The 13,267-nt window shown below is 41.6% G+C and overlaps 1 protein-coding gene across 8 annotated transcripts in view; it reads left to right on the top strand.

Moving 5' to 3' along the window:
• Nucleotides 1–367: 367 nt before the first annotated feature.
• The window catches only part of YAP1 (Yes1 associated transcriptional regulator), a 94,537-nt gene continuing 81,637 nt past the window's right edge, over nucleotides 368–13,267 (top strand). For 4 of the 8 annotated variants that reach the window (XM_032679875.1, XM_032679868.1, XM_032679869.1 and 1 more), the window contains exons 1-2: nucleotides 370–972; nucleotides 3,985–4,232. In XM_032679875.1, the coding sequence (XP_032535766.1) occupies nucleotides 649–972; nucleotides 3,985–4,232 (572 nt within the window). In that variant the 5' untranslated portion in view covers nucleotides 370–648. Of the gene's footprint in view, nucleotides 973–3,984; nucleotides 4,233–13,267 lie in introns of all 8 variants that reach the window. The other 4 variants (XM_032679872.1, XM_032679871.1, XM_032679873.1 and 1 more) reach the window with 3 other exon arrangements.

Raw genomic sequence — 13,267 nt, 5'->3', positions numbered from 1 at the left:
CCACCCCCTCGCGGAGCGGCCTCCTGGAAGTTGGATAGAAGTTAGGGAGAAAAAAAAATTCTGGTTGGCGGCACCGCTCCGTGTCGGCCGCAGGCGGGCGGGCGGCAGCTGGGAGAAGTGCGGGCGGGCGCACAGGGAGAGGCGGAGGGGCGAGGGCCGAACGCGGTCCGAGGCGGGAGCGGTGCGGGTCCGGCGCGGGGTGCGGGGGTCCCGGGCAGCGGGTCCCCCGCGCCGGGAGCCTCCCGTGCGGGAGGCGGTGCGGGCGGGCGCGCGCAGAAGCGCGACGAGGCACAAGCTGCCTGTGTCGGATACGGTGCGGGCGGGCTCAGGAGGGGCGGGGCCGGCGGCGGAGAGTGAGTGATTCGGGCGGGCGTAACTGCGAACTTTTGTTTGGTGTGTTGTGTGAGTTAGTTTCCGCCGCCGGGACAGAGGCGCCGGCCGGGCTGGGCCGGGCTCGGGGAAGCGCCGCACGGTCAAAGTTGTTTTGCCAGTTGCTGCGGCCGGGTCGGTTTCCCGACCGAAGGGTGAGAAAGTACCGGCGACAGAAGGACGAGCTGCGGCCCGGGGAGCGGGGCATGCGGGGCTGGGAATCCGGGCTCTGAGCCGTCGATCCCCGCCAGGGAAGTGCCGGGGGGTCCCGACGGAGCCATGGATCCCGGGCAGCCTCAAGCGCAGCAGCCGCCGCAGGCAGCGCAGCCCCCGGCCCCGCAGCAGCAGCAGCAGCCGCCGCAGCCCCCGGGCGCGGTGTCGGGGGCCTCGGCCGGCGCGGCGCAGCCCCCAGGCGCGGGGCCCCCTCCGGCGGGGCACCAGATCGTCCATGTGCGGGGCGACTCGGAGACCGACTTGGAGGCGCTGTTCAACGCCGTGATGAACCCCAAGGGCGCCAACGTGCCGCACACGCTGCCCATGCGGCTGCGGAAACTGCCCGACTCCTTCTTCAAGCCGCCTGAGCCCAAGGCCCACTCCCGCCAGGTGAGGGGGAGCGGAGGAGGGGCCGCTCGCGGGCGGGCGGGGGCCGGCGGGACGGCCCGGCCGAGCTCCGTCTCCCCGCCGCCGCCGAGCTCCTCCCGGGAGAGGTGTGTGGGGGAGGGGGCCGGGGCGGGAATCTGCGGGGCCGAGCGGGGCGGGGGGCGGCCGGCCGGGGCTGCCGGGGCGCTCTGTGCCGCCCGCCGAGGGAGTGCGTCCCCCCATCCCTTCATTTGTTCTTCCCCAGGAGCGGGGGCGCCGCGCGGCCCCTGTCGCGCCTCTCGCGCTGGGACGTGGACGGGGATCCGGACGGGGATCGGGGCCGGGACCGCGGCGGGCGGGCACTGGCCCCGTCCCGGTGTCCGGCGGGGCCTCGGACTCCACATCCGCTCCTTGGCTTTCTCGGCTTCGCCGGGACCGCGGCGGTGGGGGCGAGCCCCTATAACTTGGGTGAAAACGCTTTGCTTGGAAGACGGGGAGGATTTCTCTCTGCGGTCCAATTCCCTGCCTTCTGTGGAGGGGGGGTGTGATGAGGCGGTGCCAAACCTACACCCCCCCGCGCCCGTCAGACAATATGGATGTGGCTTTTCCACCATTTCGGCACTGCGCTGGGTAGAGTAGGATTAACCGTCCCACATATAGACGCACGCACATCCGAAGTTAATTCCAAACTGAGCCAGACATCAGGGCTGACGGCGTCGAGGGTCCGACCGGGCGCACCTCTCGCATCCCGGGAGTCGCTGGACTCGGACCTGTGGGGCCTCGGCCGTGCTAGCCCGGGGGAGGGAGGGAGGGAGGGAGGGAGGGATGCGGGGCAGGGCCGAGGAGGGAGCGGGGGAGGGATGCGGGCAGGGCCGGGAAGGGGGGGGCGGGGCGGGGCAGGGCCGAGGGGGGAAGGGGCGATGCGAGGGCAGGGCGGAGGAGGAGCGCGGTGGGGGATACGGAGCAGGGTCGTCCCTCGGCCTCCGGGAGCGGTTCGTCTTCAAGCGGAGGGACTTTTGTGCCAAGACCTAAATGCTGGTGTAAATACAGCTAAAAGTTAACGTTTAGGCCGCTGTTACCATTTTTTGGCAGGAGGCTGTTCCTACCTACTCGAGTGTTATTAAGTAATGAACTTTGTTGCTAAGCTATAAAATAGGTTTTATTATTGGCTATTGTCACTTTATCTGTGTAGCCAGTAAAAGTGAAACTCGCTGTGTGGACTGTTGCCTGCTACCCTTGTTGTTAAGAGTCTGTCAACATTTCCATTATTAAACTTCTGTTTTGAAGGATTTATAACTTGACTTCTGAAGTTCATTCCAGGCTGAACCTTGGCACGTTCTCTCCCAGCCTAGGAGTTAATTCATTTTCCAAATACTCGAAAAATCAGTCTGGCCTTCATATAGCAAGACTGAAAAGAAAATTGAAAGGAGTGAAGCCGAGTTGCTTCTGTAATTTTGCTAGCTTCTGAGTTGCAGACCTTTAATAACACACTGAATTCCAGCAAAGAAAAAGGATTTTATGTACAGTCTTTTTCCAACTTGAGCAAATCTTATCGCAGTTCCATTGTGTACAAATCTGAATAGGTAGACATTCATCTAACACTTGGTGGTGTGTCTTGTTAAACTGCAGTTAAATAGCTATCGTGTTTGAAATGCACTTAACGTCTGTGATGTTCCTACAGCTTGCACTTTTAAGCTTAGCCTTATCTTTTTTGTGTATGTTACTCTTCATCTGCAATTCATATTTAGTTGGATCACTGTTCCTTGTACCACTCGGTGGTTGTTAAAATATAAACTTGAAGCCAAAGAATCATTTGCTTCACTGTGGACTTTTAAAATAAGACTATTTTCACTTTCCTTTTTGTTTAGTTGTGCCACAAAAACATTCTCTTTAAAGAAAAGGTCTTTCATTTTCTGCAGTTTCCCCTGATTCTGAGGAATCAAGATGCCACAAATTCAGTTGATTTGGTACTCGTATTTTTTTTAAATGTAAATGCAAGCTAATTCGTTTCCAGTTGAATACGTGGAAGTTCACGTGTGCTTGCATACAGATGGAGTGAAGCAGAATTGTCAGTCTCCACAAGAGTGTGTAAGTGGGGCCTCACATATGGTGCAATACCTTGTGTAGAGAGGTGTGACACGGGCTGATACATGCATCTCATTATGGGTATCCATGTTGTTCTGCTGTATCTATAAAACCAGTTAATTGGCAAATATATTTTAAAAAGCCATTTTTACTTCAATCAGGTCTTCAGAGCTGCCTTTTCTGTTCCATGGTGGATCTGTATTTACTACTGGCAAGGACATTCTTTGTGCTTGTAACTGATGGCTCCAGTGAATGGTTTTGTGAATCACTTCTGATTGACTGGTTCAACCATTTCCTGAAGCTTTGCTTTGGATAAAACATGGACAAACTCTTTAAACCCTCGAAAGCGTGGATTGTTAGGAAATTCTGTGTTCAGTATTTTGGTATATGTTTTCTTTATGGTTGAATTTGTGTCTTCCTCCATTGGACCTCACTGCTGCCAGGTGGCATTTCTCTATTGCTTTTCTCTTTGGATAATCTTTTAAACCCTACAGAGGGTCTGTGTGTGGGTGTACTTGAACCCCCACACCCCTCTTTCAAAAGAAGAGTGGGAAATTACCTCCTCCAGGAGAAAGCGGGTGTGATGGTGGTGAGTGGGTGCAGTCCAGTAATGAACCACTCAATAGTGTATGAGGTCTGCTGACTGCGGGCAGGTTTTTTTCTGAACCCTGCACCAAGGAGTAAGAGTTGTAGTTTTCGAAGTAAAACTAAGGGCGCTTAGCACGTACTTAGTGGTAATAGGTCTTGACTTACACTAGGGCTTTTGTGATGCTAATTAACTTGACTACTTGGAGGCTCTCTTGAACTGTATCAACTGGAAAATAAGCAGAATTTAGAATGACTGACTTAAGAATTTCTCCTGAAAGGTTCATTTAAAGCGAAATGTCATTTGACAACTGCATTTCTGCTGAAATATAAGAATTTTAATGGGAATAATTTCACTCCTGGCAGGCTAGCACTGATGCAGGGACAGCAGGAGCCCTAACCCCACAGCATGTCCGAGCTCATTCCTCTCCAGCATCACTGCAGCTGGGAGCTGTTTCTCCAGGGACGCTTACACCCTCTGGAGTAGTGACTGGACCTGGAGCTCCATCTTCTCAACATCTCCGCCAGTCTTCATTTGAGATCCCTGATGATGTACCTTTGCCACCAGGCTGGGAGATGGCTAAGACACCATCTGGACAGAGATACTTTCTTAAGTAAGTAAAATTTCTTTTCAGTTAGCTGTATCTCTGGTGCTTGTTGGGATATATTTTATACTTTTTTTACAGTCTTTGAATTTTAGTAAATTTCATTGTGTTTAAAATATGTATTTCTAAAAATATGCTCCCAATTTTAAGTAGGAGAGCCTACCACTTTCGTACTTCTCCCATATTAACTCTCTGCTGTATCTAAAAGCTTTATGATACTCTGTGAATATTCATCTTACCTTAATCGTAGCTGAAGAATGTTATCGGTTATATTGTCTACTAAAAATCAGGTTAAAAACCGCACGTAGCGATTTTTAAACAATGTGACGTTTGGATTTGCTGAATCTTGTCAGAGTTGTCATACAGGTCAAGATACATTTTACCTTATTTTTATAATACTGATGTGAAAATATAGAGTAACTTTAGAAACTGTTCTAGTGACTTCTTATCTCTTGATTTAGAACAGTTGTGTAACTATGCAATCAAAACGTTTTTGCCTACTCTCTATTCATGAGGAAATTAATATATGTGTTTGAGTGCAGTATTTGAGTCTGTAACTTCTCTACATTTTCTGCAGTGAAATGGAAATTAACAGAACTTGTAACATTGTTTCATGTTCCTACAGCTGTAGCTTTTTCACACAGTGAAATTAGTATCACCTTTTCTATAACTGAAGAGAGGTTACACATGCCAGCCATCTGACACCTAATCCATCAGGGAGCGTTTTCTTTTATTCTGTGCAGTTTTCTAAAACAGCAGGAGCTTGCCCTTCTCTTTCTCAGACCATAATTTGCTCTCAAATATTTTGATTATCTTTTAAACTTTTTATTTAACTGCAAGTGTCTAAATAACCCATTATATGTCATTTTCAGGGCCAGGATAGGCAACACTGTGTTACTTATATAAAACTTGTTTCAGCCAAGAAAAACATCTTTATCCCTACCTTTCTTGCTTAAACATTGTTATTTATATGTGCATCTGATTGAAGTAATTGAGTCTGTAGCTTCAAAAACAAACTTACATTGTCTGCAATGAAAGTGGAACTTGCAGAACTTCTTAAAAATGTGTTTTGTTCCTGTAGGGGTGGCGTTTCCATACAGAGAAATTAGCTTTTTTTTTTTTTCAACCAAAAAGAGGTTGCAGTAGTTGTCTGACATTTGAGTCTGAAGGTTGTTTTTTTGAAAATAATCATTATTAGGAGCATGAAAATAAGCATTAGCTACAGAGCCTGAGGATGGGATATTTTCTAAAAAATCAGCATGTTCTAGAATGTGAACTTTTCAGCAGGCACAAGTAGAAGGTTTTTTTGAACTGTGTAAGTTTATGCCGTTTGAGAACTGTAGCTCATTGGACCTTGAGGAAAGAACAGACCGTGTTTTGAAGTAAAAAGCAAACTTTGTTTTGACTGTGTTAGTGAGAGCTCTTAAAGAGCAGCTTATGAAGCACAAAAAATAGGTATTTGATTTTTAGGTTTTACTGCCACAAGTGCTTGTTTTTGATAATGCTGTCAAATTTACAGAAAAATGGAACAGTTTAAGAGACAAAAAATGTCTTCATGCTCTTGTAATAATTTTTTTTTAATTATGCTCATTCAGGTGAAAGCAGAGTGAAAGATGTGTTCTTGGAAAGCTTTTTCTGCAGTTTGATTATTGCCACAAAAAATCTTTTCCTTTTTTCTGCAAGTTTTTTTGTCCTTTCTTGGTGTCCTGGTATCCATTTCAAAGGGTCAGGTTTCAGCAAGAACAATAAAGAGCCTGAGAGTGGAAAGTACACACAAGTCTGGCAAACTCATCTGCATGAGCAAGATCGTTTGTTCTCAAGCAGACATCCAAAGTAAATGATTGAAAGAGCTGCTAGCTGTGAAGGATGTGTCTTGAAGGGGAGAGGAGTGGAAACAAACCATATTGTTAGGAAGAAAAATAAAGGCTGTACTTTTTGAACCTCTCCCTGCTGGGTCCCATGCTGACCCTGGGAGATTTTAAACAGTGTAATAGGCTGTTTTCTTTTGGCTTTCCTTGGGTGATACTGTGGTATGGGAGAGTCTAAGGAGGACAGTTCAGAAGGCTCTGTTCACACTTAAAGAACATGTGTTGTTCCTAAAAGGTTGCTTAACTCTATCTAGAGGTGAGATCCACTGAGATCATTGGAGTTCATGAAGATTTGTAAAAAGCATTTCAAGTATTAGCAAAATGTTTGCTCTGTATGTGTAGGAAGTCTAAAGAAATGTAAGAATTAGCTTTGAGTAGCAAGTTTGTATATTAAAAGTTTTTTTCAGTGTTGAGTAATAAATTCTATCTCACATCTACAAGCCTGTTAAAAACTAACATCTTGCTTAGTTATACCTTAAACATTTGCTTGAAATGTGAATACTAAGATTTCTGATTCTAAATACATTTAGAGTGGTTCATTCTACCATATGCAGATTTCTGGTGTCTCTTCCAAGTATTCAGCTTTTTTTCTTTTTTTTTGGGTTGGCTACACTGCTTTTTGTTTCCATTTGCTCTGTTCTGTAGCCACTCCAGGAGCAGTCTGGTAACCAGGCTCTAGAAGGATCTTTGCAGAATAGGTAACAATGTTATATTTTTTCCAGATGTCAGTAAGCCTTATGGTTATAGTTACCATAATATACTACGATGCAAACAGAATAAAATAAAATTGAGTACCGTACTTAATACACTTTGTAATTACAGTCACTTCCACTACTCGATGGGTCAAGTACTGCAAGCATAGTAGTTTGTGCAAAGAAATGAAAGTAGTGTATGTGGGAGAGAAAACATTTAATCACCTGTGTGTGTGTGTGTGTGCATATATATATATATATATTATATATATATATACACACAGATACATGCACAGAGTTATTTGGCCACGTATTTTATGTACACACCCCACATATCTGTAAATATTAAAAGAGGGTAAGAGTGGTAGTGTAGGGTCTGAACCAGAGCTACTCTTATAAATTAGTCAGTCAGCTAGATAAATAGATCCCTTTATGTATGAATGCCCGACATATGATTTGCCAGAATTCCACTCATTAATGTTCATCTCACTGTTATGAGCAGTTCTGCTGAGTATAATTTTCCATTAGTGATGATTTTGAGCCATGAGTTAAGGCCACTACTTACAGCTGGTAAAACTAATCCTATTTTTTTACTGATACTGCTCCTTAAATTGAACGCATCAGTTAAGACTTGCCTAGTTAGTAAGTGGTCAGATCTGACTCATCCCAGCATTGCTGTGTGGTAGCTTTAGCCCATTCTTAAACATGCAGTATAAAAGCCGTGCTTGGTTTGTGTGGTGATGTCAATTGCATTGCTTTTTAACCGCTTCCTGTTAGCCAGCTGCTGGTTGACATTTTGGTGAACTATGGAGAAAGACAGGGGATCGCTCTCTAGGCAAAAGATAATAGGCCATGGGAGTAGCAGGCAGCTACTTGCAGAAAGAAAAAATAAATTTTGATTAATTTTAGAGTTACTCTTGTATCATTTTAGCTTAGAGTTATGCTTTTAATTCTTACAAAGCTTGTCTAATACCGCTTCTTATGTTGTAGCGTGAGGAAAAGTTAACTGATTGTCCAGCAAACAAGTCTTATAATTATTTTTCCTACAGGAAGTAGTTCTTGCAAGCAGTTTATCAACAACTTCCTATTTTTTTTTCCTATGAAGTGTTGAATGACTTCCTGAAGGAGGCCAAGGTGGTTTTCATTAGTATCTGTGGGTGTGTTTGAGGTGTTTACCCATCTGGCAGAAACCTTAAAAATAGATTTCTGTTACACATTTCTTATATGCTCCATACAGAGGTATGGCTTTGGACATCATGAAATGAGATCGTTTAAGACAACTGGGAAGTTTGTTGCTATGCTTTTACTTTTTTTTTTTTTTTTAATTTCCTCATGTCACACATGAAAAATACCCAGTGCTGTTGTTATATTTCTCTTTCATCCTGTTTTTGCACCTGACTGGAGCCACCCACTACACCAGTATCATCTGCTCCCCTCCTCTTCCCCACCTCACCAAAGTAATCTTAGTCTTCAAGGACAGAAGATGTTTATTGGAAAAGCTGCAGCCACAGTTACTTATTTTATTGAATACCTTAATTTATTCGGGAAATGCATATTCAGATTCATCAGTTAATGTGAGTTCTTGTGTTTATAGTTCAGTCTAGTTGGTCAGTAAAATAGCAGTATTGTTGGAAACCAAAACTGCAACCACTGGTTTTGATGGATTTCTGCACTTTTTCATGCTTTTTGTACTGAAAAGCAGTTGAAGATGTCTATTTGCTAAATTTTGTTTGTAATATGTCAAGTTAGTTGCATTTTTATATTGATTTGACTGTTTAATGTAAGATCGAAGATCTACCCAAAAAAGCCATGAAAAAATGGGCACTGTCAGTTTTGGAACGTAGCTTAAGAAAAGAAATATTATTAAACCACTTTTGAAGTAAAGCTTGCTGTAATATAGTTTTGGCAATTTACGGGAGGTTTTTTGTCTTGGAAGATGGTCACAGTACTACCAAGTGCATATTTTTCTTTCTGTCTCTTACTTCGAAGAGTCCTATGAAAGAACAGTAACACAAGCTATTTGGAATTTGCAGTTGTACTAAAGATTTCTTTGTTTTTAAAAGGGCCGAGGAAGAATAAGGGCAAACCTGCCTTATTTGTTTTAGCACTGAGACAGAGTTTGGAGGATGATGAAAGTACATACTCAGCCTGGTGTGAATTCAGAGAACTTGCAGTCAGCTTACTTGATGGGCATCAGTGAAAGCAATTGCACTCAGTACTTTGCTTGGGTTTGGTTTTTATTTTGCTTAAGAAAAAATGTAAATTATGATATCGATGCATTCAATACCCTACTGTACAAGGTGATTTTATAAGACTAATTCCAAAAACAGTTTAATAGATGTTTTATAGATGTGATTTCAGGTAAACCAGAACTATATCTTGTGGTTTTTGCTAATGTATTTTTCTCTTATTTATAAACATCTTGACATTTATTATCTTCAGAAGAAATTAGAACTGGGGAAAATATAGAATCTCTGGCACTTAATTGGAATAATTAAATTTTCTCTGAGGACTTTTTTTTTTTTAAATTAGCTGTTGATCTGTACCTTTCTTCTTCCCACAGATTTTGTCTTTCATGTATCTGTCATAAAAATACTCTCTGTGCTTTTTGATTTTTAGTTTATGTGTTGTGAATGCTTCATGCTGTTTTATAGCAATGCTTTCCTATCTCCTGAATCGAATTTGAGATCAATTTTATCTTACTGGTGGTCTGAAAGATATGGTATTATGTTGAAAGCAGTAACTGTGACCAAGATATATTAACTTATCTTTTATAACGAAAAATTCCAAAGTCTCTGATCAGTACTAAGAGTCTTTGGATACAGGTTTAATCAGAATTTCATGTTTAAAAAGATATACTTCTACCATTCTGCATATTAAGTATTTTGTCAGGTTATATTTGGTTTAAAGTATTAGCATCAACCTCCGTGGGTGCAGTTACGCTGCTGTGGAATCACTTTTGTTTTCTCAGGTCTTGCCTTCTTCTAAAGACAAACAAGAATTTGATATTTCAAGATGTGTGTCTTCTGAACTCTTATCCTTTTGCCTTTCTTCTTCTGTGTGCTGAGGATGGCAAAGACCTGTGGGTTTCCTAGTAGTCATCTGGTTTGTAGCATAGGGTAATCTATAAACCATCACTCACATCATGGAAATTCCTACTCAGTAGAAAGCAGTAAAATAACAAAACTTGAAAGTTCCCATGAAAGTAAGACCAGGCACTACCCCACCATTTTTTTTGCAAAAAATTCCTAATGGATAAATGCAATGGAACTGATCAGTGGCATATGTGAATAAAATCATACCCACTTTTACAAAATTCATCTCTCGCTGTCTAATTTTTCCTTTCTGGAAATGAAAAAAACCAGTAGCTTTAAAATTCTAAATATAAAGCCTCTATTTACTGTTTGCTCAGTTTCCTTCTGTGATTGTGGCACAACAGCTACAAAGTTTTAAAAGCTCACACAGCAAGTAAAGTGGATTTTTCACTCAGTTTATTAATTTTTAGACTAGACTCTCAGAGAAAGTAACTTATTTGCATTGGTAATGCCAAAATATATAATTGCAGGACCTAAATTGGGTCACATGTAAAATTAAAGCAGAGTTCTTAGTTTGCTCTCAAAGAAACATTTTCACAAATCAGACCTAAGCACTTAGGGGACGATGCCCAGGAGACCAAGATGTGTTGTTCAGGGTTGAGGCAGAAGATTAACTGTTATAACTAGTCTGAGTTACCAGCAATTTCTTTCAGGCTCTTGACACCTCCCCTCTGCAACGAACCAAAGAAAAAAAACAAAAATGAGGTAAACAGCAATAGAGATCTGCCAGCTAAAACTAGGGATGTTTGTCTTCTTTTTATATGTGGCCAGACCACTGCATGTGTTTATCTTCGTAGCTGGGAACAAATTCAGATGATGTAATTAGATTTAGTTTAGCCTTTCAAAACTGATAGCTCCTTGGTTCCCCTATTAATTTCTGTCCATGTGTTTTCGTACATTCCAACATATTTGTATTGATTTGTACAATTCACATATCTGATTAGCTGTGGAACTGTCACTTTTTGAGTAAACATTGTTAACTTTTATAAAGTGTGGGTTTTTTCTTTTCCTTTTTTTTCTTCCTTCTCTCCCTCAAGAAGCTGTGAGTGATTATGTTAAAGCCAATATTTACATGACTCAGTTTCTCATGTAAATGCTAAAGAAAATTTAACTTCCTTGAATGCAGGAAATTTACAGATTTCTGTGAGTAGCAGTTCTCTGGCAGGTGCCCCTGGGATATGGTCAGGATACCATGTATTTTACCCAAGAGAGAGACAGAATTGTCCATAGGGGAAATGTGATAGCATGGGGGTTAGCATAATGGGAAACAAATTCTTGGGAGAAGACTGTCTATTGGAATGTTCACAGGTAGATGCCATGTACTCACTGTACATACTCTCCCCAACAGCTTGTTAAACCTCATTTTGATGTCAGTCTCTATTGGGAAATTTACCACATGAACTGTATTTTTTGTTAAGAGTTTGAATAGGAATCTACAGGATGGGGGAAGTTTGTCTTTAATATGAAAATGGTACCTCGTAGCTATTTTTTGGTAAAAAAAAAAAACCTGGAGTTTTATTTGGAGAACAAAAATTTTTGTTAGGCGTGACTAAGCTGTGTTGCTGTTTCATGGCCTCCTGAAGTGCTTCTTGGAGTCTGTTTCCTGGGATTCACTCTGCTGGTGTTTTATTTGGCTTTTAACTAAGTTACTTCAGACTGTGTTTCAGGCAAGTATAGTTAGCTTTTCTGAATTGCTGGCTAAATTAAGCTAATAATATAAAGTTGCCTTGTAAAGTAAGACTTTTACCAGTATACTGCCTGTCAGTCATGCCAGTTGCCAAGGAAACAAAGCTGTCTTGAAAGCAGTCTTGGACTTTGCTTTAATTTGGCTAATGAGACTTTGCTGCATCATAGTGAAAGACTAGATCCCTTTTGTTGAGTCTCTGACATGCTGTTTGGTAACTTAGATCGGTGTTAGTGGTGGCTCAGTGTAGTTACTGATTATTACATGGAGGTTGCAAAGCCAGTTTTTTTTCTGCTGAACTGTTTTGTAGGAAAGTCAGCTAAAGGTCATTTACTATTGCTGGTTTATCTCCAATGAGTTCTGATTTATTGAGAACTTTGTTGAAAGTCTGTCTGCACTACACAGATTTATTTAAATAGTGTTGCTACTTTAAGGATACCTTTCCCTTTCTGATGACCAATTGCAATTGAAATGCAACTGAAGTGGCTCTCACTTCTCAGTTATTTTTTTCTAATTTGTTATACCTACTTGAAAAGCTTGGTTGACAAGTCCTTTGCAATTTTTTTGATTCCAACATTTTATGTAGTCTTTTTAGAATGGCGAAATACAGAGTAAAAGAGAAATTTCTTTCTGTGCTTTCTAACTATGTTGATGATATAGTTGATATAGTTGATAGATCTAAATGTCCAATGAACTTGTAATTCAGTAGTGATTTTTATTTACATAATCTTTGTCATTCTGAGAGGAGCTTTGCATGAGTTAAGGGTTTGAAATGATATGTACTTAAAAAGATGTGATCGGAAGTATAAAAGGCTGTTACAAAGTTACTTGGAAGAGTGTTCTATACCTGACTTTATAGGCCATTTTTGTATGTGTATTTGAAAAATACCTACATATATATATGTAGGTATTCATATGTATATATATATATATATATACATGTGAAAAACATGTTTGTAGAAAAATGTGGTTTGATTGGAGTTTAGGTCTCTGTTGACTTCTGTGATGGTCTTTGGGTCAGGATGAATTATACTCATTTAACAATAAAATGTTTTAAATCCTTCCAGTCTTCAGTGAAAACAGTTAATAGCACATTCCATGGTTGCAGGGCTTTGTACACAAGTGCCTGACTGAGCTAAAACTGCCTGTGTTCTAGTTACTGTATGGATAGATTTTTGAGAGCTTTTTGTTATGCTGCTGTTGACATAATTATGTAACCAACAGTGTGGAGCTGTGTTTCATTTTCATACCTTCTGTCCCTAAACACATGTACACTTAACTTCTATCTGTGTGCATCACTTCTGGCCCTTTCATAATTGGTATGTCAGGTTTTCACTTTTTATGAGATTCTAATTCTAAAACTATTCTAAAGCAGACCTGATTTTTTGGAAGCAAAAAATTACTAGGTAACAGAGGGCAGGAACTTTCAGATTTGTAGTACTGGGAGAACTGTTAATATTTGTGCTTGTGGGGGTTTGCTGTTGGGCTTTTTGCTTGTTGTTGTGTGGTTTTTGTTTTTGTTTTTTTTCCCCTTCTTCTTCTCATAATGACTAATAACTGGGAAAAAAAAACTATTGGATATTTCACAGCATCTTGATAAGTTAGGCATTGGTTACGCATAAGGAAGAGAAAATGTGAAACAGACCTTAGCATAAACAGTTAGTTAAGAATTAACATTTTAGCATCCTTGTTAACAAGGTCAAAG

Source organism: Chiroxiphia lanceolata, chromosome 2 (genome assembly GCF_009829145.1).
Source record: "Chiroxiphia lanceolata isolate bChiLan1 chromosome 2, bChiLan1.pri, whole genome shotgun sequence".
NCBI lineage: Eukaryota > Metazoa > Chordata > Aves > Passeriformes > Pipridae > Chiroxiphia > Chiroxiphia lanceolata.
Note: the sequence above shows the minus strand (reverse complement) of the source record. Positions and strands in the feature narration are given on the sequence as shown.